Source organism: Tachyglossus aculeatus, chromosome 5, assembly GCF_015852505.1.
Source record: "Tachyglossus aculeatus isolate mTacAcu1 chromosome 5, mTacAcu1.pri, whole genome shotgun sequence".
Classification (NCBI taxonomy): domain Eukaryota; kingdom Metazoa; phylum Chordata; class Mammalia; order Monotremata; family Tachyglossidae; genus Tachyglossus; species Tachyglossus aculeatus.
In genome coordinates, this window is record NC_052070.1 from 34,964,303 (window position 1) to 34,988,671 (window position 24,369).

Genomic DNA, 24,369 nt, shown 5'->3' on the forward strand with positions numbered 1-24,369 from the left:
GCTGGCGTAAATATGGGGTAATCAGGTTGTCCCACATGGGGCTCACAGTCTTAATCCCCATTTTACAGATGAGGGAACTGAAGAAAACAGAATAATAATAATGATTATGGTATTTGGTAAGCACTTTGTGCCAAACACTGTTCAAAGGGCTCACGTAAATATGGGGTAATCAGGTTGTCCCACATGGGGCTCACAGTCTTAATCCCCATTTTACAGATGAGGGAACTGAAGAAAAAAGAATAATAATAATGATTATGGTATTTGTTAAGCACTTACTATATGCCAAACACTGTTCAAAGTGCTGGCATAAATATGGGGTTCTTCTAGACTTTAACCTAGTTGTGAGCAGGGAACATGTCTAACAACTCAGCTGTATTACTCTTCCAAGTGCTTAGTACAGTGTTTGGCACACATTAAGCACTCAATAAATACTGATGGCTTGATAGGAGTGATAATAATAATAATGATGATGGTATTTGTTAAACGCTTGCTAAGTGACAAGCACTGTTTTAAGCGCTGGCGTAAATACGGGGTAATCAGGTTGTCACACGTGGGGCTCACAGTCTTAAAGCCCATTTTACAGATGAGGGAACTGAAGAAAAGAGAATATTAATAATGATTATGGTATTTGTTAAGCACTTACTCTGTGCCAAACACTGTTCTAAGTGCTGGCATAAATATGGGGTAATCAGGGTGTCCCACGTGGGGCTCACAGTCTTAATTCCCATTTTACAGATGAGGGAACTGAAGAAAAGAGAATAATAATAATTACTGTGGTATTTGGTAAGCACTTACTCTGTGCCAAACACTGTTCAAAGTGCTTGCATCAATATGGGGTAATCAGGTTGTCCCACGTGGGGCTCACAGTCTTAATCCCCATTTTACAGATGAGGGAACTGAAGAAAAGAGAATAATAATAATGATTATGGTATTTGGTAAGCACTTTGTGCCAAACACTGTTCAAAGGGCTCACGTAAATATGGGGTAATCAGGTTGTCCCACATGGGGCTCACAGTCTTAATCCCCATTTTACAGATGAGGGAACTGAAGAAAAAAGAATAATAATAATGATTATGGTATTTGTTAAGCACTTACTATATGCCAAACACTGTTCAAAGTGCTGGCATAAATATGGGGTTCTTCTAGACTTTAACCTAGTTGTGAGCAGGGAACATGTCTAACAACTCAGCTGTATTACTCTTCCAAGTGCTTAGTACAGTGTTTGGCACACATTAAGCGCTCAATAAATACTGATGGCTTGATAGGAGTGATAATAATAATAATGATGATGGTATTTGTTAAACGCTTGCTAAGTGACAAGCACTGTTTCAAGCGCTGGCGTAAATACGGGGTAATCAGGTTGTCACACGTGGGGCTCACAGTCTTAAAGCCCATTTTACAGATGAGGGAACTGAAGAAAAGAGAATATTAATAATGATTATGGTATTTGTTAAGCACTTACTCTGTGCCAAACACTGTTCTAAGTGCTGGCATAAATATGGGGTAATCAGGTTGTCCCACGTGGGGCTCACAGTCTTAATCCCCATTTTACAGATGAGGGAACTGAAGAAAAGAGAATAATAATAATGATTATGGTATTTGGTAAGCACTTACTCTGTGCCAAACACTGTTCAAAGTGCTCGCATCAATATGGGGTAATCAGGTTGTCCCACGTGGGGCTCACAGTCTTAATCCCCATTTTACAGATGAGGGAACTGAAGAAAAGAGAATAATAATAATGATTATGGTATTTGGTAAGCACTTACTTTGTGCCAAACACTGTTCAAAGTGCTGGTGTAAACATGGGGTTCTTCTAGACTTTAACCTAGTTGTGAGCAGGGAGCATGTCTAACAACTCAGCTGTATTACTCACTCTTCCAAGTGCTTAGTACAGTGTTCTGCACACAGTAAGCGCTCAAGAAATACTGATGGCTTGACAGGAGTGATAATAATAATAATAATAATGATGGTATTTGTTAAGCACTGACTAAGTGACAAGCACTGTTCTAAGCGCTGGGGTTGTCCCGTGCGGGGCTCACAGTCTTCAACCCCATTTTACAGATGATGTAACTGAGGCCCAGAGAAGTGAAGCGACTTGCCCAAGGTCACACAGCAGACACGCGGCAGAGCCGGGATTAGAACCTGGGTCCTTCTGACTCTCGGGCCCGTGCTCTAACCACTAAGCCACCCTGCATCTTTGCCTCAGTTCTCGGGGCAGAAGGGAGAAGTAGACGGGGAAAGGAGGGCTTCATCAGAGAAGACTTCCTTTTTTCCTGTCCCTCTCTGTGCTCTATTCAGAGGTTTCGGGATTATTTTTTGTCTTCCCTACAGCATGGAGGCCGTGGGTGGCTCAGGAAACGTTTATGGTGGACCTCACTCTCTCCACTCACCCTCCCTCTTTTCTGATGAACTGCTTCAGGGGGTGGGATTTACTATTAAAACATGCAGCAGGGGCCTTTCCCAATTCTTTTCCCCAGCTCTTTCTCCCTTTTGGGTCACCTCCGCCATGGGATCCGTGACCCCTGGACACTGAGCCCCTTCATTCATTCATTCAGTCGTATTTATTGAGCTCTTACTGTGTGCAGAGCACTGTACTAAGCACTTGGGAAGTACAAGTTGGCAACATATCAGAATTCTATATCCCCCTCGTCCCCCTCTCCATCCCCCTCATCTTACCTCCTTCCCTTCCCCACAGCACCTGTATATATGTATATATGTTTGTACATATTACTCTATTTTACTTGTACATATCTATTCTATTTATTTTATTTTGTTAGTATGTTTGGTTTTGTTCTCTGTCTCCCCCTTTTAGACTGTGAGCCCACTGTTGGGTAGGGACTGTCTCTATATGTTGCCAACTTGGACTTCCCAAGCGCTTAGTACAGTGCTCTGCACACAGTAAGCGCTCAATAAATACGATTGATTGATTGATTGCTGGCGTAAACATGGGGTTCTTCTAGACTTTAACCTAGTTGTGAGCAGGGAACATGTCTAACAGCTGGATTACAGATGAGGGAACTGAGGCACAGAGAAGTGAAGTGACTTGCCCAAAGTCACAGAGCCGACAGTTGGCGGAGCCTGGATTTGAACCCATGTCCTCTGACTCCAAAGCCCGGGCTCTTTCCACTGAGCCACGCTGCTTCTCTACTAGACTGTGAGCCCATTGTTGGGTAGGGACCGTCTCTCTATGTTGCCAACCTGTTCTTCCCAAGCACTTAGTACAGTGCTCTGCACACAGTAAGCACTCAATAAATATGATTGATTGATTGATTGGATATTCATCCCGCCCCCAACCCCACAGCACTTATATACGTATCTTTAAATTACATATCATAAATTAGTCATTTATTTATACTAATGTCTGCCTCCCCCTCTAGATTCTAAGCTCATTTTGGGCAGGGAACGTTTCTTTTTTTATGGCATTTATTAAGCGCTTATTATGTGCAAAGCACTGTTCTAAGCGCTGGGGAGGTTACAAGGTGATCCGGTTGTCCCACGGGGGGCTCACAGTCTTAATCCCCATTTTACAGATGAAGTAACTGAGGCCCAGAGAAGTTACGTGACTTGACCAAAGTCACACAGCTGACAATTGACGGAGCCGGGATTTGTACCCATGACCTCTGACTCCAAAGCCCGGGCTCTTTTCCACTGAGCTACGCTGCTTCTGCTAGTAAGCGCTCAATAAATATGATTGAATGAATGAATGCTAATTCTGTTGTCCTCCCAAGTGCTTATTGGAGTGCTCTGCACATACTAAGTGCTCAATAAATAAATAAATACTTCCCCATAAATACTTCTGGGGAAGCAGCATGGCCCATTGGAAAGAGCCCGGGCTTTGGAGTCAGAGTTCATGGGTTCGAATCCCGGCGGCTCCGCCAATTGTCAGCTTGTGTGTGACTTTGGGCAAGTCACTTCACTTCTCTGGGCCTCAGTTCCCTCACCTGTAAAATGGGGATGAAGACTGTGAGCCCCCCGAGGGACAACCTGATCACCTTGTAACCTCCCCAGCGCTTAGAACAGTGCTTTGCACATAGTAAGTGCTTAATAAATGCCATAAAAAAAAATAAACGTTCCCTGCCCATAATGAGCTTAGAATCTGGAGGGGGAGGCAGACATTAGTATAAATAAATGAGTAATTTATAATATGTAATTTAAAGATACATACATAAGTGCTGTGGGGTTGGGGGCAGGATGAATATCAAATCAATCAATCAATCAATTGTATTTATTGAGCGCTTACTGTCCACCAATTGTCAGCTGTGTGACTTTGGGCAAGTCACTTCACTTCTCTGGGCCTCAGTTCCCTCATCTGTAAAATGGGGATGAAGACCGTGAGCCCCGCGAGGGACAACCTGATCACCTCGTAACCTCCCCAGCGCTTAGAACAGTGCTTTGCACATAGTAAGTGCTTAATAAATGCCATAAGAAAAAAAAATAAACATTCCCTGCCCATAATGAGCTTAGAATCTGGAGGGGGAGGCAGACATTAGTATAAATAAATGAGTAATTTATAATATGTAATTTAAAGATACATACATAAGTGCTGTGGGGTTGGGGGCGGGATGAATATCAAATCAATCAATCAATCAATTGTATTTATTGAGCGCTTACTGTCCGCCAATTGTCAGCTTGTGTGTGACTTTGGGCAAGTGACTTCACTTCTCTGGGCCTCAGTTCCCTCACCTGTAAAATGGGGATGAAGACTGTGAGCCCCCCGAGGGACAACCTGATCACCTCGTAACCTCCCCAGCGCTTAGAACAGTGCTTTGCACATAGTAAGCGCTTAATAAATGCCATCATCATTATTATTATTATTATTATTAAATACCACTGATTGATAAGGGGAAAGTGAAAAGGAATGGAGAAGGGGGAAAAAAATAAAATCAAGGGGAGGGATCGTGAAATTCAGACCAGATTGCACAGCCTAGCTACCTTAGCGTTTTCTTGTTGAAGCAGGGAGTTATGCTGCTTTAAATCTGAATTCTTGCCCCGTTCGTATCGGAGCTCTTTCTCGGCCGAGCTACACAGGTTCTGGATCCGAAAGAAATCCTGTCGAAGGCGCTGCAGTTCTTCTCGTTGCTGCTGTGGTGAGGCCTTGCCGGACGGATGCTACAGCACAAAAGAAAATCAATCAATCAATCAATCAATCAATCGTATTTATTGGGCGCTTACTGTGTGCAGGGCACTGTACGAAGCGCTTGGGAAGTACCAGTTGGCAACATATAGAGACAGTCCCTACCCACAGTCTAGAAGGGGGAGACAGAGAACAAAACCAAACATATTAGCAAAATAAAATAAATAGAATAGATATGTACAAGTAAAATAAATAGACTAATAAATATTGAAAACGACTCCAGCGTCTTAACGGAGAATCGACTAGGAGAAAGTCGGCTTGCGACTTGTTCGGCAGTCGAGTCCGAAAGGGTCAGCATAAATACCGTGTGGGCTCTGAGGCCGAGTCCTACTCCACACCCGCCGTCAGCGGGACGGCAGTGATCGTGACCGCCGAGAATAGCTACATCAATCAATCAATCAATCAATCACATTTATTGAGCACTTACTGTGTGCACAGCCCTGTACTAAGCGCTTGGGAAGTCCAGGTTGCATCAATCAATCAATCAATCGTATTTATTGAGCGCTTACTGTGTGCAGAGCACTGGACTAAGCACTTGGGAAGTACAAGTTGGCAACATCTAGGGACCCAACAGTGGGCTCACAGTCTAAAAGGGGGAGACAGAGAACAAAACCAAACATACTAACAAAATAAAATAAATAGAATAGATATGCACAAGTAAAATAAATAAATAAATAGAATAATAACTATGTACAAACATATAAACATCATCATCATCATCATCATCAATCGTATTTATTGAGCGCTTACTGTGTGCAGAGCACTGTACTAAGCGCTTGGGAAGTACAAGCTGGCAACATCTAGAGACAGTCCCTACCCAACAGAGGGCTCACAGTCTAAAAGGGGGAGACAGAGAACAAAACCAAACATACTAACAAAATAAAATAAATAGAATAGATATGTACAAGTAAAATAAATAAATAAATAAATAGAATAATAACTATGTACAAACATATAAACATCATCATCATCATCATCAATAGTATTTATTGAGCGCTTACTGTGTGCAGAGCACTGTACTAAGCACTTGGGAAGTCCAAGTTGGCAACATATAGAGACAGTCCCTACCCAACAGTGGGCTCACAGTCTAAAAGGGGGAGACAGAGAACAAAACCAAACATACTAACAAAATAAAATAAATAGAATAGATATGTACAAGTAAAATAAATAAATAAATAGAATAATAAATATGTACAAACATATATACAGGTGCTGTGGGGAAGGGAAGGAGGTAAGATGGGGGGATGGAGAGGGGGGCGAGGGGGAGAGGAAGGAAGGGGCTCAGTCTGGGAAGGCCTCCCAGATAATTTGTGACTCGCCCACCTGGGCTAGGGTATGCCCACTCGGAATTACAAGAGCGGCATGGCTTCGTGGAAAAATCAGGGGACATGGGTTCTAATCCCGGCTCCGCCCCTTGTCTGCCGTGTGTGCGACCTTGGGCAAGTCGCTTAACTTCTCTGGGCCTCGGTTTCCTCGTCTCTAAAATGTGGATTAGGACTGTGAGCCCCATGTGGGACAGGGACTGTGTCCAACCTGATTTGCCTGTATCTACCCCAGCGCTTAGAAAAGAGCCTGGCACATAGTAAGCGCTTAACAAATAATATCATCATCATCATCATCATCATCATCATCATTGACAAAGTTCTCACTCAGGTTTTGCGGTGACGAACTGGTGTCCAGGTGATTTTAACCTCTCCTCACTTCTCTGGTGAATGACTGCCTCTTCCTGATATAATAGTCAATCAATCAATCAATCGTATTTATTAAGCGCTTAGTACAGTGCTCTGCACATAGTAAGTGCTCAATAAATACGATTGATTGATTGATTGATTGAGCGCTAACTGTGTGCAGAGCACTGTACTAAGCGTTTGGGAAGTACAAGTCGGCAACACACATTGTGACTAGACAGTCTAGTCACAATCCAAATAATAGTAATAATAATAATTACGGCATTTGTTAAGTGCTTTTCATTCATTCAATCCTATTTATTTATTTAGTTTTTAATGGCATTTACTAAGCGCTTACTATGTGCAAAGCGCTGTTCTAAGTGCCGGGGAGGTTACAAGGCGATCAGGTTGTCCCACGGGGGGCTCACAGTCTTCACCCCCATTTCACAGATGAGGGAACTGAGGCCTAGAGAAGTGAAGTGACTCGCCCAAAGTCACGCAGCTGACAGGTGGCGGAGCCGGGATTGGAACCCATGACCTCTGACTCCAAAGCCCGGGCTCTTTCTGTATAAATGTATATACGTTTGTACATATTTATTACTCTTTATTTATTTATTTATTTTACTTGTACATATCTATTCTACTTATTTTATTTTGTTAGTATGTTTGGTTTTGTCCTCTGTCTCCCCCTTTTAGACTGTGAGCCCGCTGTTGGGTAGGGATTGTCTCTAGATGTTGCCAACTTGGACTTCCCAAGCGCTTAGTCCAGTGCTCTGCACACAGTCAGCGCTCAATAAATACGATTGACTGATTGATTGATTTCCACTGAGCCACGCTGCTTCTCCTTGAGCACTGACTGTGGGCAAAGCACTGTGCTAAATGCTTGGGAGGGTACAACGTAACAACAAACGGAAACATTCCCGGCCTACAGCGAGCTTACAGTCTAGAGGGGGAGACGACGATGTGACTAAATAATAGGACTAAATAAATAAATCAATTACAGCTGTGTACACACTATGTGTCAAGCACTGTAATAAGCCCTGGAGTAGATACAAGATAATCAGGTCTCACGTGGGGCTCCCAGTCTAGGTAAGAGGGAGAACAGCGCTTAGTACAGTCCCTGGCACATAGTAAGCGGGTTTGCAAGTACCATGAAAATAAAACAAAGAACAGGTAACTGATTCCCGGAGAAGTGAAGCAACTTGCTCAAAGTCGAGGCGAGCGGGGGAATCCGGGAGGAAAACCCAGCAGCGTGCCTCAGTGGGAAGAGCCCGGGCTCGGGAGTCAGAGGTCATGGGTTTGAATCCCAGCTCTGCCCCTTGTCTGCTGTGTGACCTTGGGCAAGTCACATCACTTCTCTGAGCCTCCATTACCTCATCTGCAATAATAATAATGGCATTTGTTTAGCGCTTACTATGCGCAGAGCACTGTTCTAAGCGCTGGGGAGGGGATACAAGGTGATCAAGTTGTCCCACGTGGGGCTCACAGTCTTAATCCCCATTTTACAGACGAGGGAACTGAGGCTCAGAGAAGTCGAGTGACTTGCCCAAGGTCACACAGCAGACATGTGGTGGAGTCGGGATTCAAACCCATGACCTCTGACTCCAAAGCCCGGGCCCTTTACACTGAGCCACGCTGATTCTGGGGAGGAAGATGGTGAGTCTCACGTGGGACAACCTGATCACCTTGTATCCCCCCCAGCGCTTAGGACAGTGCTTGGCACATAGTAGGCGCTTACCAAAGAGCCATCTTCTGGCTCCGAGGCCTGTGCGCTTCCCACCGAGCCGCGCCGCTGCTCGAGGAGGCTTCAGGACAGGGTTGGGGATTCGAAGAGCAGACGTGGCGATCATTCGGCTCCGAGTGCCACGATGCAAAACCCCTGCTCTGAAAGGAAGCCTCACTGGGACAGGTGTGATGTATTTATCACTCTCTTTATCGATCGATTTTATTTGTACATATTTATTCTATTTATTTTATTTTGTTCATATGTTTGGTTTGGTTGTCTGTCTTTCATAGCTTTCATTAATAATAATAATGATGATGGCATTTGATGATGGCCTCCTCCAGGAGGCCTTCCCAGACTGAGCCCCTTCCTTCCTCTCCCCCTCGTCCCCCTCTCCATCCCTCCCATCTTACCTCCTTCCCTTCCCCACAGCACCTGTATATATGTATATATGTTTGTACAGATTTATTACTCCATTTATTTTACTTGTACATATCTATTCTATTGATTTTGTTAGTATGTTTGGTTTTGTCCTCTGTCTCCCCCTTCTAGACTGCGAGCCCGCTGTTGGGTAGGGACCGTCTCTAGATGTTGCCAAGTTGGACTTCCCAAGCGCTTAGTACAGTGCTCTGCACACAGTAAGCGCTCAATAAATACGATTGAATGAATGAATGAATGAATGCTCACCCAGAAGCCCCACGAAACTTGCCCCTCGCTCTCGAGACCACTGTTGGTTAGGGACTGTCTCTATATGTTGCCAACTTGGACTTCCCAAGCGCTTAGTACAGTGCTCTGAACACAGCAAGCGCTCAATAAATACGACTGATTGATTGAGTGATTGATTGGGCGCTGGGCCGGAGGGACCACGGCTACGACGGTCCCTACGGAGAGGAAGAAGAACCGGGGGAAAAGTGAATTTCTGCGATGATCATCAATTGTATTTATTGAGCGCTTACTATGTGCAGAGCACTGTACTAAGCGCTTGGGAAGTACAAACTGGCAACATATAGAGACAGTCCCTACCCAACAGTGGGCTCACAGTCTCAGCGAGAATGAAAAGCAGCAGCATGGCTCAGTGGAAAGAGCCCGGGCTTTGGAGTCAGAGGTCATGGGTTCTAATCCCGGCTCCGCCACTTGTCAGCTGTGTGACTTTGGGCCAGTCACTTCACTTCTCTGGGCCTCAGTTCCGTCATCTGTCAAATGGGGATTACGACTGTGAGCCTCCCGTGGGACAACCTGATTGCCTTGTATCTCCCCCAGCGCTTAGAACAGTTCTTTGCACATAGTAAGCACTTAATAAATGCCATCATTATTATTATTATTTTCATTAACAAAATAAATAGAATAGTAAATATGTACAAGAGTAAATACGTACAATATGTACGTTGTATATGTATGTTGTAAATGTGTATGTTATGGTACTTGTTAAGCATTTACTATGTGTCAAACTGTTCTAAGCACTGTTCTAAGGGCTGGGGTAGATACAAGTCACGGTCCCTGTCCCATATTCATTCATTCATTCATTCAGTCGTATTTATTGAGCGCTTCCTGTGTGCAGAGCACTGTACTAAGCGCTTGGGAAGTACAAGCTGGCAGCATATAGAGACGGTCCTTTCCCAACAGTGGGCTCACAGTCTAAACAGGAGGGAGAAAGGGAGAACAGAGGCACAGAGAAGTGAAGTGACTTGCCCAAGATCACGCAGCAAGCAATCGGCAGTGCGGGGATTAGAACCCAGGTCCTCTGGCTCCCATGGACTTCCACTAGGCCAGGCTGTTTCTCCTAGGCTGTGCCGCAATCTACTGTCCTCAGCTTTGGGGAAGGTATAAGGAAGGTATACAGCGCTTAGAACAGTGCTTTGCACATAGTAAGCGCTTAATAAATGCCATTATTATTATTATTATAAGAATACGAAGAGGCATTTAATCAATCAATCAATCGTATTTATTGAGTGCTTACTGTGTGCAGAGCACTCTACTAAGCGCTTGGGAAGTACAAGTTGGCAACATATAGAGACAGTCCCTACCCAACAGTGGGCTCACAGTTTAACAGTGACCATGCCAGGCTGATCTGATTAATTAATGATGGCATTTGTTAAGCGCTTACTATGTGCACAGCACTGTTCTAAGCGCTGGGGGGGGATACAGGGTGATCAAGTTGTCCCACGTGGAGCTCACAGTCTTAATCCCCATTTTACAAATGAGGGAACTGAGGCTCAGAGAAGTGAAGTGACTTGCCCAAGGTCACACAGCAGACATGTGGCAGAGCCGGAATTCGAACCCATGACCTCTGACTCCAAAGCCCGGGCTCTTTCCACTGAGCCATGCTGCTTGGCACATGATTGGCACATTCACAGAGCTGTAGCCTGCCCCCCCCGCCCCCGACACCTTGGGCAAGTCACGTCACTTCTCTGGGCCTCAGTTCCCTCATCTGTAAAATGGGGATTAAGAGCGTGAGCCCCACGTGAGACAGTGACTGTGTCCAACTTAACTTGTACCCATCCCTGCCCTTAGAACAGTGTGAGGCATGTAGGAAGCACTTAAGTACCATAATTATTATTATTACTCACCCACCTAACCATGCTGCCACTGCGTAATAATGATGGCATTTGTTAAGCACTTACTATGTGCCAAGCACTATTCTAAGCGCCGGGGAGGATACAAGGTGATCAGGTTGTCCCACGGGGGGCTCACGGTCTTCATCCCCATTTGACAGATGAGGGAACTGAGGCCCAGAAAAGTGAGGTTCTTTTAGACTGTGAGCCCACTGTTGGGTAGGGACTGTCTCTATATGTTGCCAACTTGTACTTCCCAAGCGCTTAGTACAGTGCTCTGCACACAGTAAGCGCTCAATAAATATGATTGATTGACTGATTGCGTGGCTCAGTGGAAAGAGCTCGGGCTTTGGAGTCAGAGGTCATGGGTTCAAATCCCGGCTCCGCCAATTGTCAGGTGGGTGACTTTGGGCAAGTCACTTCACTTCTCTGGGCCTCAGTTACCTCACCTGTAAAATGGGGATTAAGACTGTGAGCCCCACGTGGGACAACCTGATTACCTTGCATCCCCCCAGCGCTTAGAACAGTGCTTTGCACATAGTAAGTGCTTAACAAATGCCATCATTACTCCCCTTTTAGACTGTGAGCCCACTGTTGGGTAGGGACCGTCTCTATATGTTGCCAACTTATACTTCCCAAGCACTTAGTACAGTGCTCTGCACACAGTAAGTGCTCAATAAATACGATTGATTGATAGATGGACTATCTACCCCATAACTTAGTACAGCGTCTGGCACATAACAGTGTCAGCTCTTAACAAATATCATTAAAAAAACAGCAACCGCAGAAACGGGAATTTCTTTGGCAGGGTAAAAGAATTTCCCTTGCTGTGATCAAATGAAACTTCCTATCGCTAAGACAGCAATATTTTGCATGCCGCAAAACTCTGAACTGCGGGAATGGGAACGTTTAACGCAGTGCACAAATATTCCCTGCTTATAACCTACTCTCTAGGAGTTTATCAAGTTTCCCATTAAATGTTCTCATTAAAGTGGCTCTTCTCACTTCCCTTTTTCTCATTATGTCTAATGACCATGGTATGCTGTTGGTTTATGACCTTAAGTCCCTCGTCCCCCTCTCCATCCCCCCCATCTTACCTCCTTCCCTTCCCCACAGCACCTGTATATATGTATATATGTTTGTACATATTTATTACTCTATTTACTTATTTATTTTACTTGTACATATCTATTCTATTTATTTTATTTTGTTAGTATGTTTGGTTTTGTTCTCTGTCTCCCCCTTTTAGGCTGTGAGCCCACTGTTGGGTAGCGACTGTCTCTATATGTTGCCAATTTGTACTTCCCAAGCGCTTAGTACAGTGCTCTGCACATAGTAAGCGCTCAATAAATATGATTGATGATGATGATCACAATCAACCACTTCCAATTGCTCCAACTGAAAAATAGCAATGAAATTTACTCTGGCTGCTCCTCTCCCCGAAGGACTTGATTACTGAAATGTTTTCAAACGCTTTAGAAAAAGGTGCTACCCATAAATATGAAAGGTGAGATCTGTTTTTCCATTAATTCCCTAAACCAGCTACGATAAGAATTCCCTTGACTAACTGAATGGTAAGCATGTCAAGGATTACTTAAAGTTTGGGATTGGGCCCTATCATTTCTTTAAATAGGCTTAATTTTCTTTAAGTCCACAGCCCCATTCAGAAAAAAAAAAAATGGGACCTTGAGGAGCTGTGTGGCTTAATGGCTAGAACACAGACCTGGGAGTAAGGAGGACCTGGGTTCTAATCCCGGCTCTGCCACTTGTCTGCTGCTGTGCGACCTAGGGCAAGTTGCTTGAATTCTCTGGGCCTCAGTTCCCTCATCTATAAAATGGGGACTAAGACTGCGAGCCCGATGTGGGTCAGGAACTGTGTCCAACCTGATTTGCTTGTATCCATCCCAGCAACTTTGTACAGGGCCTGGCATTTAATAATAATAATAATAATAATAATGGAATTTATTAAGCGCTTACTATGTGCAAAGCACTGTTTTAAGCACTGGGGAGGTTACAAGTTGATCAGGTTGCTCCACGGGGGGCTCACACTCAATCCCCATTTTACAGATGAGGCAACTGAGGCCCAGAGAAGTTACGTGACTTGCCCAAAGTCACACAGCTGACAATTGGCAGAGCCAGGGTTTGAACCCATGACCTCTGACTCCAAAGCCCCTGCTCTTTCCACTGAGCCACGCTGAGTGCTCAGCAAATACCCCAGTTATTATTACCTTCCAGACTGTGAGCCCATTGTTGAGTAGGGACCGCCTGTCTCTATATTTTGCCAACTTGTACTTCCCAAGCGCTTAGTACAGTGCTCTGCACACAGTAAGCGTTCAATAAATACCATTGAATGAATGAATGCATTGATGTGGGCCACAATGATCCTTTGAGAGCAGCTTGGTCTGAGGTATCCTGCCTGGCTGCTTTGCAACTTTGCAGGGAACTCTAATCATCATCATCATCAATCGTCTTTATTGAGCGCTTACTGTGTGCAGAGCACTGTACTAAGCGCTTGGGAAGTCCAAGTTGGCAACATATAGAGACAGTCCCTACCCAACAGTGGGATCACAGTCTAGAAGGGGGAGACAGAGAACAAAACCAAACATACTAACAAAATAAAATAAATAGAATAGATATGTACTGTACTAAGCACTTGGGAAGTCCAAGTTGGCAACATATAGAGACAGTCCCTACCCAACAGTGGGCTCACAGTCTAAAACGGGGAGACAGAGAACAAAACCAAACATACTAACAAAATAAAATAAATAGAATGGATATGTACAAGTAAAATAATAGAGTAATAAATATGTACAAACATATACAGGTGCTGTGGGGAAGGGAAGGAGGTAAGATGGGGGGATGGAGAGGGGGACGAGGGGGAGAGGAAGGAAGGGGCTCAGTGTGGGAAGGCCTCCTGGAGGAGGTGAGCTCTCAGTAGGGCCTTGAAGGGAGGAAGAGAGCGAGCTTGGCGGATGGGCAGAGGGAGGGCATTCCGGGCCCGGGGGAGGACGTGGGCCGGGGGTCGATGGCGGGACGGGCGAGAACGAGGTACGGTGAGGAGAACGAGGAACTCTAATGTGCCTCTCCCGGAGAGTCACGATGAAAACAGAGCTAGGGGGATGCTAAGCGAAGGACCAAGTGTCCGACCGAGAAAAGAAAGATATGTTGCCAATTTGTACTTCCCAAGCGCTTAGTACGGTGCTCTGCACATAGTAAGCGCTCAGTAAATACGATTGATGATGATGATGATATGTAATGAGTCTCCATTTGATCTCGGCTATCTCGCCGCGGATCTGTCGCCCACATCCCGCCTCTGGCCTGGAATGCCTTCCCTCCTCCCATCAGACAGATAACTGCTCTCCCTGCCTTCAAACCCTTACTGAAAGCACATCTCCTCCAAGAGGCCTTCCCTGACTAAACCCTCCCCTCCTCTTCTCCCACTCCCTTCTGCGTCACCCTGACTTGCTCTCTTTATTCATCTCCCTCCCAGCCCCACGGCACTTATGTAATAATAATAATAATCATAATAATGACATTTATTAAGTGCTTACTATATGCTAAGCACTGGGGAGGTTACCAGGTGATCAGGTTGTCCCACATGGGGCTCACAGTCTTCATCCCCATTTTACAGATGAGGCAACTGAGGCCCAGAGAAGTGAAGTGACTTGCCCAAAGTCACCCAGCTGACAAGTGGCGGAGCCGGGATTTGAACCCATGGCCTCTGACTCCAAAGCCCGGGCTCTTTCCACGGAGCCACGATCTATTTATTTATTTACGTACATTAACACCTGTTTCCCCTTCTAGACAGCGAACTCGTTGAGGACAGGGAATGTGTCTGTTTGGTGCTGTATTGTATTCTCCGAAGCGCTCAGTACTGTGCTTTATGTACCGGAAGCGCTCAATAAATACGATTGAATGAATGAATACTTCAGGTCTCCCCAGAGCAATTGATGGTATTAATTCCAGCACAGGTACTCCTAAGTCTTTTTTTTTTTTTACATCCCGCTTTCCGAATCAACCCTCCCTGGGGTCTTTTAATCTCTACTAATTATCTTCCTTTCTTATTCCCTGCAGTTTCTGTCATGATTAATTCTTAGCATCTTTAGTCCCACAATGGGGACCCTCAGAAACATTTGTTGACGGTGCTTATATTCAGCAAATTTCTTGACTATTATGGCAAGGAATTCCAACAGGGAGACTGTGGAATCTCCAACCTTGGAGATCTTCGGGGAAGGATTAGGTGGGATTTGAACCCATAACCTCTCCCAGCCCCGCGCGCAGATGGGAAAACCATCTGTCCCAGCCGCGTGTCCCTCACCTGCCTCAGAGTCGACTGCAGGACGGGGGAAGCAGTGTGGCCCCGTGGCTAGAGCGCGCGGGGCTGGGAGTCAGAAGGACCTGGGTTCTAATCCTGCTCCACCATTTGTCTGCTGGGTGACCTTGGGTAAGTCACCTTACTTCTCTGTGCTTCAGTTTCCTCATCTGTAAAATGGGGATTAAGACTGTGAGCCCCACGTGGGACAGGGACTGTGTCCAACCTGATTAGATGAGAAGCAGCGTGGCTCACTGGAAAGAGCCCGGGCTTTGGAGTCAGAGGGCATGGGTTCAAATCCCGGCTCCGCCAATTGTCAGCTGGGTGACTTTGGGCAAGTCACTTCACTTCTCTGTGCCTCAGTTCCCTCATCTGTCAAATGGGGATGAAGACTGTGAGCCCCCCGTGGGACAACCTCATCACCTTGTAACCTCCCCAGCGCTTAGAACAGTGCTTTGCACATAGTAAGCGCTTAATAAATGCTATTATCATCATCAATCATATTTATTGAGCGCTTAGTATGTGCAGAGCACTGTACTAAGCGCTTGGGAAGTACAAATTGGCAACAAATTGTTATTTGTTGCTATTTGTTTTTATTTGTTGCTATTATTATTATTATTACTAATTTGTATCAAGCGCTTAATCTTCATTCAATCGCATTTATCGAGCATTTACTGTGTGCGAAGGCTGTCCTAAGTGCTTGGGAAAGTACAATACAACAATCAACGGACACATTCCCGGATTCATTCATTCATTCAATCGTATTTATTGAGCGCTTACTGTGTGCACAGCACTGTACTAATCCATCAATCAATCGTATTTATTGAGCACTTACTGTGTGCAGAGCACTGTACTAAGCGCTTGGGAAGTCCAAGTTGGCACCATATAGAGACGGTCCCCACCCAACAAGAGCACAATCTGGAGCACTGTACTAAGCGCTTGGAAGAGTATAATACAACAGGGAAGCAGCATTTGCAGAGCACGTTACTAAGCGCTTGGGAGCGTACAATACAAAAGCGTCGGCAGACACATACCCTGCCCACAGTGAGGATTTATGCCCAATCCTTATACTTTACTTATTTACCCCCAGCACTTAGAACAGCGCTTGACATAAAGTAAGCACTTAAATACCATCGCCATTATTATTATTATCATTATTATTATTATTATTATTATTATTATTATTATAAATCTCCCTAGGTTCTGTCTCAGTGGAAAGAGCCCGGGCTTTGGAGTCAGAGTTCATGGGTTCAAATCCCAGCTCCGCCAGTTGTCAGCTGTGTGACTTTGGGCCAGTCACCTCACTTCTCTGGGCCTCAGTTCCCTCAACTGTAAAATGGGGATTAAGACTGTGAGCCCCCCGTGGGACAACCTGATCACCTTGTGACCTCCCCAGCGCTTAGAACAGTGCTTTGCACATAGTAAGCGCTTAATAAATGCTATTATTATTATTATTACTAATTTGTATCAAGCGCTTAATCTTCATTCAATCACATTTATCGAGCATTTACTGTGTGCGAAGGCTGTCCTAAGTGCTTGGGAAAGTACAATACAACAATCACCGGACACATTCCCGGATTCATTCATTCATTCATTCATTCAATCGTATTTATTGAGCGCTTACTGTGTGCACAGCACTGTACTAATCCATCAATCAATCGTATTTATTGAGCGCTTACTGTGTGCAGAGCACTGTACTAAGCGCTTGGGAAGTCCAAGTTGGCACCATATAGAGACGGTCCCCACCCAACAAGAGCACAATCTGGAGCACTGTACTAAGCGCTTGGAAGAGTATAATACAACAGGGAAGCAGCATTTGCAGAGCACGTTACTAAGCGCTTGGGAGTGTACAATAAAAAAGAGTCGGCAGACACATACCCTGCACACAGTGAGGATTTATGCACAATCCTTATACTTTACTTATTTACCCCCAGATTATTTAGAACAGCGCTTGACATACAGTAAGCGCTTAAATACCACTGTCGTTATTATTATTATTATTATTATTATTATTATTATTATTATAAATCTCCCTAGGTTCTGTCTCAGTGGAAAGAGCCCAGGCTTTGGAGTCAGAGTTCACGGGTTCAAATCCCGGCTCCGCCAATTGTCAGCTGTGTGACTTTGGGCCAGTCACTTCACTTCTCTGGGCCTCAGTTCCCTCAACCGTAAAATGGGGATTAATCATCATCAATCGTATTTACTGAGCGCTTACGGTGTGCAGAGCACTGTACTAAGCGCTTGGGAAGTCCAAGTTGGCAACATATAGAGGCGGTCCCTACCCAACAGTGGGCTCACAGTCTAAAAAGACTGTGAGTACTGTATGGCCGCCCCCTCCCGTCTTCAGTTCGAGGAAGAAGATGCCCTGACGCCTCCGCTCCCGGCCTCGGTTCCAATAACAGGGAGACGGTGCGGCCTAGCGCACTGGGGCGGCGGGGGGAAAGGGAGGATGGGAGGTGTTGTCGGCCTGCCTTTGTAACCCAGGGCAAGGCGCTGAACGTCTCCGGGCCTCAGTTTCCTCATCTGTCCAATGGGGATAAGATATATGCATATATTTTTATTTTCTTTTATTTTGTTAGTACGTTTGGTTTTGTTCTCTGTCTCCCCCTTTTAGACCGCGAGCCCACTGTTGGGTAGGGACTGTCTCTGTACGTTGCCAATTTGTACTTCCCAAGCGCTTAGTGCAGTGCTCTGCACATAGTAAGTGCTCAATAAATACGATTGATGATTGATGACGTGAGCCCCCTGTGGGGCAACCTGATCACCTTGTAACCTCCCCAGCGCTTAGAACAGGGCTTTGCCCATAGTAAGCGCTTACTAAATGCCATTATTATTAGTATTATTCTATCATTCCACCGTGATAATGACTGAGCCCCTTCTTTCCTCTCCCCCTCGTCCCCCTCTCCATCCCCCCGTCTTACCTCCTTCCCTTCCCCACAGCACCTGTATATATGTATATATGGTTGTACATATTTATTACTCTATTTATTTATTTATTTTACCTGTACATTTCTATCCTACTTATTTTATTTTGCTGGTATGTTTGGTTCTGTTCTCTGTCTCCCCCTTTTAGACTGTGAGCCCACTGTTGGGTAGGGACTGTCTCTATGTGATGCCAATTTGTACTTCCCAAGCGCTTAGTCCAGTGCTCTGCACATAGTAAGCGCTCAATAAATACGATTGATTGATTGATTGATTGATTGGCTTGGTTTGTTACAGGACTCGGGGCTGGGAAAGTTACATTTTTCTGCTCGTGCGACCTACCTGCTTGCTACTGTCATCTGTACTATCGCCAGAGCTGCGGAATCGGAGGAACGTGTTAATCAAATGGCTCTTCTCTTCGCTAAGACTTACTACTTCCTCAGATTTGCTACACCCCGGCGGTCCTTCGATGCGCACGTCCCGGCTCACTCGGAGACGTTCTTCCCTCTGCCTCTCTTTCTGGCTACGACGATGGTCTTCCATCGCCGCCACACGCTCGGGACTCCCTGCTACTTCAGAACTGAATGCGGAGGAAGCACAAGCCATCAGAGTCAGACTATTCGTCATCATCATCATCAATCGTATTTATTGAGCGCTTACTGTGTGCAGAGCGCTTGGGAAGTACAGGTTGTCAGAGGCTGAGAGGAAAAGAACGTGCAAATCAATAAGAGGCTGCCAACAGGATACACCAGCAAGCAACTTGGCCTAGTGGAAATCAATCAATCAATCAATCAATCAATCAATCGGATTTATGGAGCGCTTACTGTGGGCACAGCACTGTACTAAGCGCTTGGGAAGTCCGAGTTGGCAGCATATAGAGACGGTCCCGACCCAACGGTGGGCTCACAGTCTGGAAGGGGGAGACGGAGAACCAAACAGAACATATTAACAAAATAGAATAAATAGACTAGATGTGTACAAGTAGAATAAATAAATAGAGTGATAAATACAAACAAACATAGATACATCTATATAGATGCTGTGGGGAAGGGAAGGAGGTAAGACGGAGGGGGCTCAGAGTACCAGACCTGGAAATTGGGAGACTTTGGTTTTAAATCCAGTTCTGTCGCTCTGCTGACTACTGATTTCTCTTTTTCATGGTATTTGTTAAGCCCTTACTATGTTCCGGGTGCTGTACTAAGCACTGGGGGAGATAGAAAGTAATCAGTTTGGACACGGTCCCTGTCCCACGTGGGACTCACAGTCTTAATCCCCATTTCGCAGATGAGGAAACTGGAGCACTGAGAAGCCAACTGACTCACCCAAGGTCACACAGCGGACAAGTCCTTCTGTTTTGTTGTCGGTATCCCCCTTCTAGACTGTGAGCCCGTTGTGGGGTAGGGACCGTCTCTATATGTTGCCGACTTGGACTTTCAAAGCGTTTAGTACAGTGCTCTGCACAGGGTAAGCGCTCGAAAAATATGATTGAATGAATGAATGACTCCCAGGCCGTGCTCCATCCACTGGACTGTGTGTTGCTTAACTGCACTGGCCTCAGTTTCCCCATCTAGACTGTGAGCCCACTATTGGGTAGGGACCGTCTCTATATGTTGCCAACTTGGACTTCCCAAGGGCTTAGTCCAGTGCTCTGCACACAGTAAGCGCTCAATAAATACGATTGATTGATTGATTAATTGTTCTCCCTCTCGCAGACTGTGAGATCCAAATGGGACAGGAACTGCAAATGAGCTGATTGAGCTTGTACTTCCCAAGCGCTTAGTACAGTGCTCTGCACACAGTAAGCGCTCAATAAACACGACTGAATGAATCTGCCCCAGTGCTTGGCACGCAGTAAGTGCGTAACGAATGCCACACTTTTTAAAATTATTATTATGATGTTTAGCTTCAATAAGAAAACAAATCAGATTTATGGAGCACTGAGCACTGTGCTAAGCGCTTGGAAAGTACAAATCGGCAATCCCTACCCAACAACGGGCTCACAGTCTGGAAGGGGGAGACAGACAACAAAACAAAACGAGTAGACAGGCAACGACAACAGTTGAAATTCAGTCGCCCCTCCTACAATGAATTTCGACGAAATCGCACCCGTCTTTTCCACTATGACTGTGGAAAAGAATTTGTCATACATCTGCACTTGGAGGGAGATTACTACACTCTTCCAACAGTCCCAGAGTGACACAAAGCCCTCCACTTCATGCCATTTGGAAGATGGGATGGAGGGCGGCAAAATGGTTGGATATTTCTGAATTTTTTTCTGGAATCGAAGCAAAGAATCTGGGAATGGAGAGGGCGGGAGGGGCTGTGCTACCGCAAGTTAATTTCGTTAATAATTGGTCTTACGCTCATAGCCCTTTTCAAATATTTCAACGAGCATTAGTTATTCCTGCGTTACATTCCCCTGTCTGCCTTTATGTGCTTAGGATCATCATCATCATCAATCGTATTTATTGAGCGCTTACTATGTGCAGAGCACTGTACTAAGCACTTGGGAAGTACAAATTGGCAACATATAGAGACAGTCCCTACCCAAAAGTGGGCTCACAGTCTAAAAGGGGAAGACAGAGAACAAAACCAAACATACTAACAAAATAAAATAGAATAGATATGTACTAGTAAAATAAATCAATAGAGTAATAAATATGTACAAATATATATACATATATACAGGTGCTGTGGGGAAGGGAAGGAGGTAAGAAGGATGTTCGGGGGGAAAAAAAGGTGGAAAGTTTTGGAATCTGGACAAGAAGGAGATTTAATTTTTAGTTTTTAATCTTACCTAAATAGTCCTCTAGACTAGAAGCTCGTTTTGAGCAGGGAATGTATCCGTTTATTGTTGTATCGTACTCTCCCAAATGCTCAGTCCAGTGCTCTGCACACAGGAAGCCCTCAATAAATACGATCGAATGTAGTCACGGAGTCATTTGGGAGCTTCTTGGGCGACTGAATTTGAACTGTTGTTGTTGCCTGTCTAGTTAATAATAATAATAATAATAATTGGTATTTGTTAAGCGCTTACTATGTGCAAAGCCCTGTTCTAAGCGCTGGGGAGGATACAGGGTGATCAGGTTGTCCCACGTGGGGCTCACAGTCTTAATCCCCATTTTACAGATGAGGTAACAGAGGCACAGAGAAGTTAAGTGACTCGCCCAAGGCGGAGTCGGAACTCGAACCCATGACCTCTGACTCCAAAGCCCGGGCTCTTTCCACTGAACCACGCTGCTTCTCTACACACGTGTATACACATGTGTAATCCCCAAGGATACAGAACAACCTGCTCCCGAGTGGAGTCTAGTAGTTCGAGAGGCTTTGTGCGGCACCAAATCCACTGCCGTAGCCATCACCGCTCTGTTTTCGCAGCGCTTAGAATCAATCAATCAATCAATTGTATTTATTGAGCGCTTACTGTGTGCAGAGCACTGTAATAAGCGCTTGGGAAGTCCAAGTTGGCAACATACAGAGACAGTCCCTACCCAACAGTGGGCTCACTGTCTAGAAGGGGGAGACAGGGAACGAAACCAAACATATTAACAAAATAAAATAAATAGAATAGATATGTACAAGTAAAATAAATAAACAGAGTAATAAATATGTACAAACATATATACATATATACAGGTGCTGTGCACATAGTAAGCGCTTAACAAATGCCATTATTATTATTATTATTATTATTACTGAGAGTTACGGGGCCTACTGGAAAGACCACAGGTCTGAGAGTCAGAGGACCTGGGTTCTAATCCCGGATCTGCCACTTGCCTGCTGTGTGACTCTAGGCAATTTACTTAATTCAATCTTATTGAGCGCTTACTGTGTGCAGAGCACTGTACTGAGCGCTTGGGAAGTACAAGTCGGCAACATATAGAGACAGTCCCTATCCAACAACGGGCTCACAGGCTAGAGATCTGCCCTTTGACAAGTCTAGAGATTGCCCAAAGGGCCTAATTGCCCGTTGACTCAGTTTCCTCATCAGTAAAATGGGGATTAAGTACCTCTTCTCCCTCCTGCTGTACATATCTATTTATTTTATTTTGTTAATATGTTTTGTTTTGTTGTCTGTCTCCCCCTTCTAGACTGTGAGCCCACCGTTGGGTAGGGACCGTCTTGATATGTTGCCAACTTGGACTTCCCAAGCGCTTAGTACAGTGCTCTGCACACAGTAAGCGCTCAATAAATACGATTGATTGATTGATTGACTGTGAGCCCTGGGACTGTGTTCAACCTTGTAGCTAGTCCAGTGCTTGATGTGTAGTAAGCATTTGAGCCCACTGTTGGGTAGGGACTGTCTTTATGTTGCCAACTTGTACTTCCCAAGCGCTTAGTACAGTGCTCTGCACACAGTAAGTGCTCAATAAATACGATTGATTGATTGATTGAACAAATACTATTATTATGTTTAGATAATTCTATTTATTTATTCAGATGCTATTGATGCCTGTCTACTTGTTTTGTTTTGGTGTCTGTCTCCCCCCGTTCTAGACTGTGAGGCTGTTGTTGGGTAGGGGTCGTGTCTACCTGTTGCCGAATTGCACTTTCCAAGCGCTCCGTATAGTAAGCGTTCAATAAATACGATTGATGAATGAATGAATCAATCGTATTTATTGAGCGCTTACTGTGTGCAGAGCACTGTACTAAGTGCTTGGGAAGTCCAAGTTGGCAACATATAGAGACGGTCCCTACCCAACATTCCCGATCCAACATTCTGTCCCCAAGAGGCGGGAATTAAATCAAATTTCTTTCGATTTGGACAGTGAGGACCCAATGGGACTGGAACTGGGACCCTGCCGAATGTAAACTGTCCACCCCCGGGAAGTGTGCCCTAAATCCCACGGGGAAATAAAATTGAAAAAAAAATCACGATGGCCCCCAAAAGAATAGAGGGGTTTAAAACATGCCTTCGAAACCTGAGGACCACAACAGGAACCGAAATGAAAAGGTAATGGGCTCACAGTCTAGAAGGGGGAATATTATTACCTCACCAGAAAATGGGGATTATGGCTATGAGCCCCACGTGGGACAAGGACTGTGTCCAATCTATTAGCCTGGATCTACCCCAGCGCTCAGTACAGTGTCTAGCACATAGAAAGCGCTTACCAAACACCATAAAAAAATGTTAGCTGAACACTTGTCCACCATTCGGACGTATCCCACAAAACCAACACTCACACTCCTCTTAGGTAACAATTAAATCATACTTTAGAGATGGAGATGCTGCTATTCGGAGAGGCTTCGGCTATTTCATGACAGCAGGGAATTGGGGAGGGAGTCCAAACTGTTCCTGGCAAAGCCTGAGATCCATTTGTATATATGTATATCTGTATACATATATCATACCTGTACATATCTGTACATATATCTGTATATATGTATATATGTTTGTACATATTTATTACTCTATTTATTTATTTATTTATTTTATTTGTACATATCTAATCTATTTATTTTATTTTATTAGTATGTTTGGTTTTGTTCTCTGTCTCCCCCTTTTAGACTGTGAGCCCACTGTTGGGTAGGGACTGTCTCTATATGTTGCCAATTTGTACTTCCCAAGCGCTTAGTACAGTGCTCTGCACACAGTAAGCGCTCAATAAATACGATTGATGATGATGATGATCCATTTCTTCCAACCACAGAATACATAAAAACCCCCCATCCGACTGTTCATCTGTTTCATTTCTTTTGGATATTTCTTTAGGCAGGGAATAATCATCATAATAACCTTGGTATTTGTTAAGGCTCTTTCATTCATTCATTCATTCAATTGTATTTATTGAGCGCTTACTGTGTGCAGAGCACTGTACTAAGCGCTTGGGAAGTACAAATTGGCAACATATAGAGACGGTCCCTACCCAACAGCGGGCTTACAGTCTAGAATATAGTAACATAATTCCACTGAGCCACGCTGCCACTTGTCTGCCAGGTGGCCTTGGACAAGTCACTTCACTTCTCCGGGCCTCAGTTACCTCATCTATAAAATGGGCTATGTGCAAAGCACTGTTCTAAGCGCTGGGGGGAATACAAGGTGATCAGGTCATTCATTC

At 44.8% G+C, this 24,369-nt stretch overlaps 1 protein-coding gene across 1 annotated transcript in view; it reads right to left on the reverse strand.

Moving 5' to 3' along the window:
• The window catches only part of CCDC30 (coiled-coil domain containing 30), a 145,734-nt gene that overhangs the window by 36,100 nt on the left and 85,265 nt on the right, over positions 1-24,369 (reverse strand). Inside the window, exons 16-17 of the mRNA XM_038746187.1 lie at positions 18,653-18,890; positions 4,933-5,109 (exon numbers count right to left, since the gene is read on the reverse strand). Coding sequence (XP_038602115.1) covers positions 4,933-5,109; positions 18,653-18,890 — 415 coding nt within the window. The remainder of the gene's footprint in view (positions 1-4,932; positions 5,110-18,652; positions 18,891-24,369) is intronic.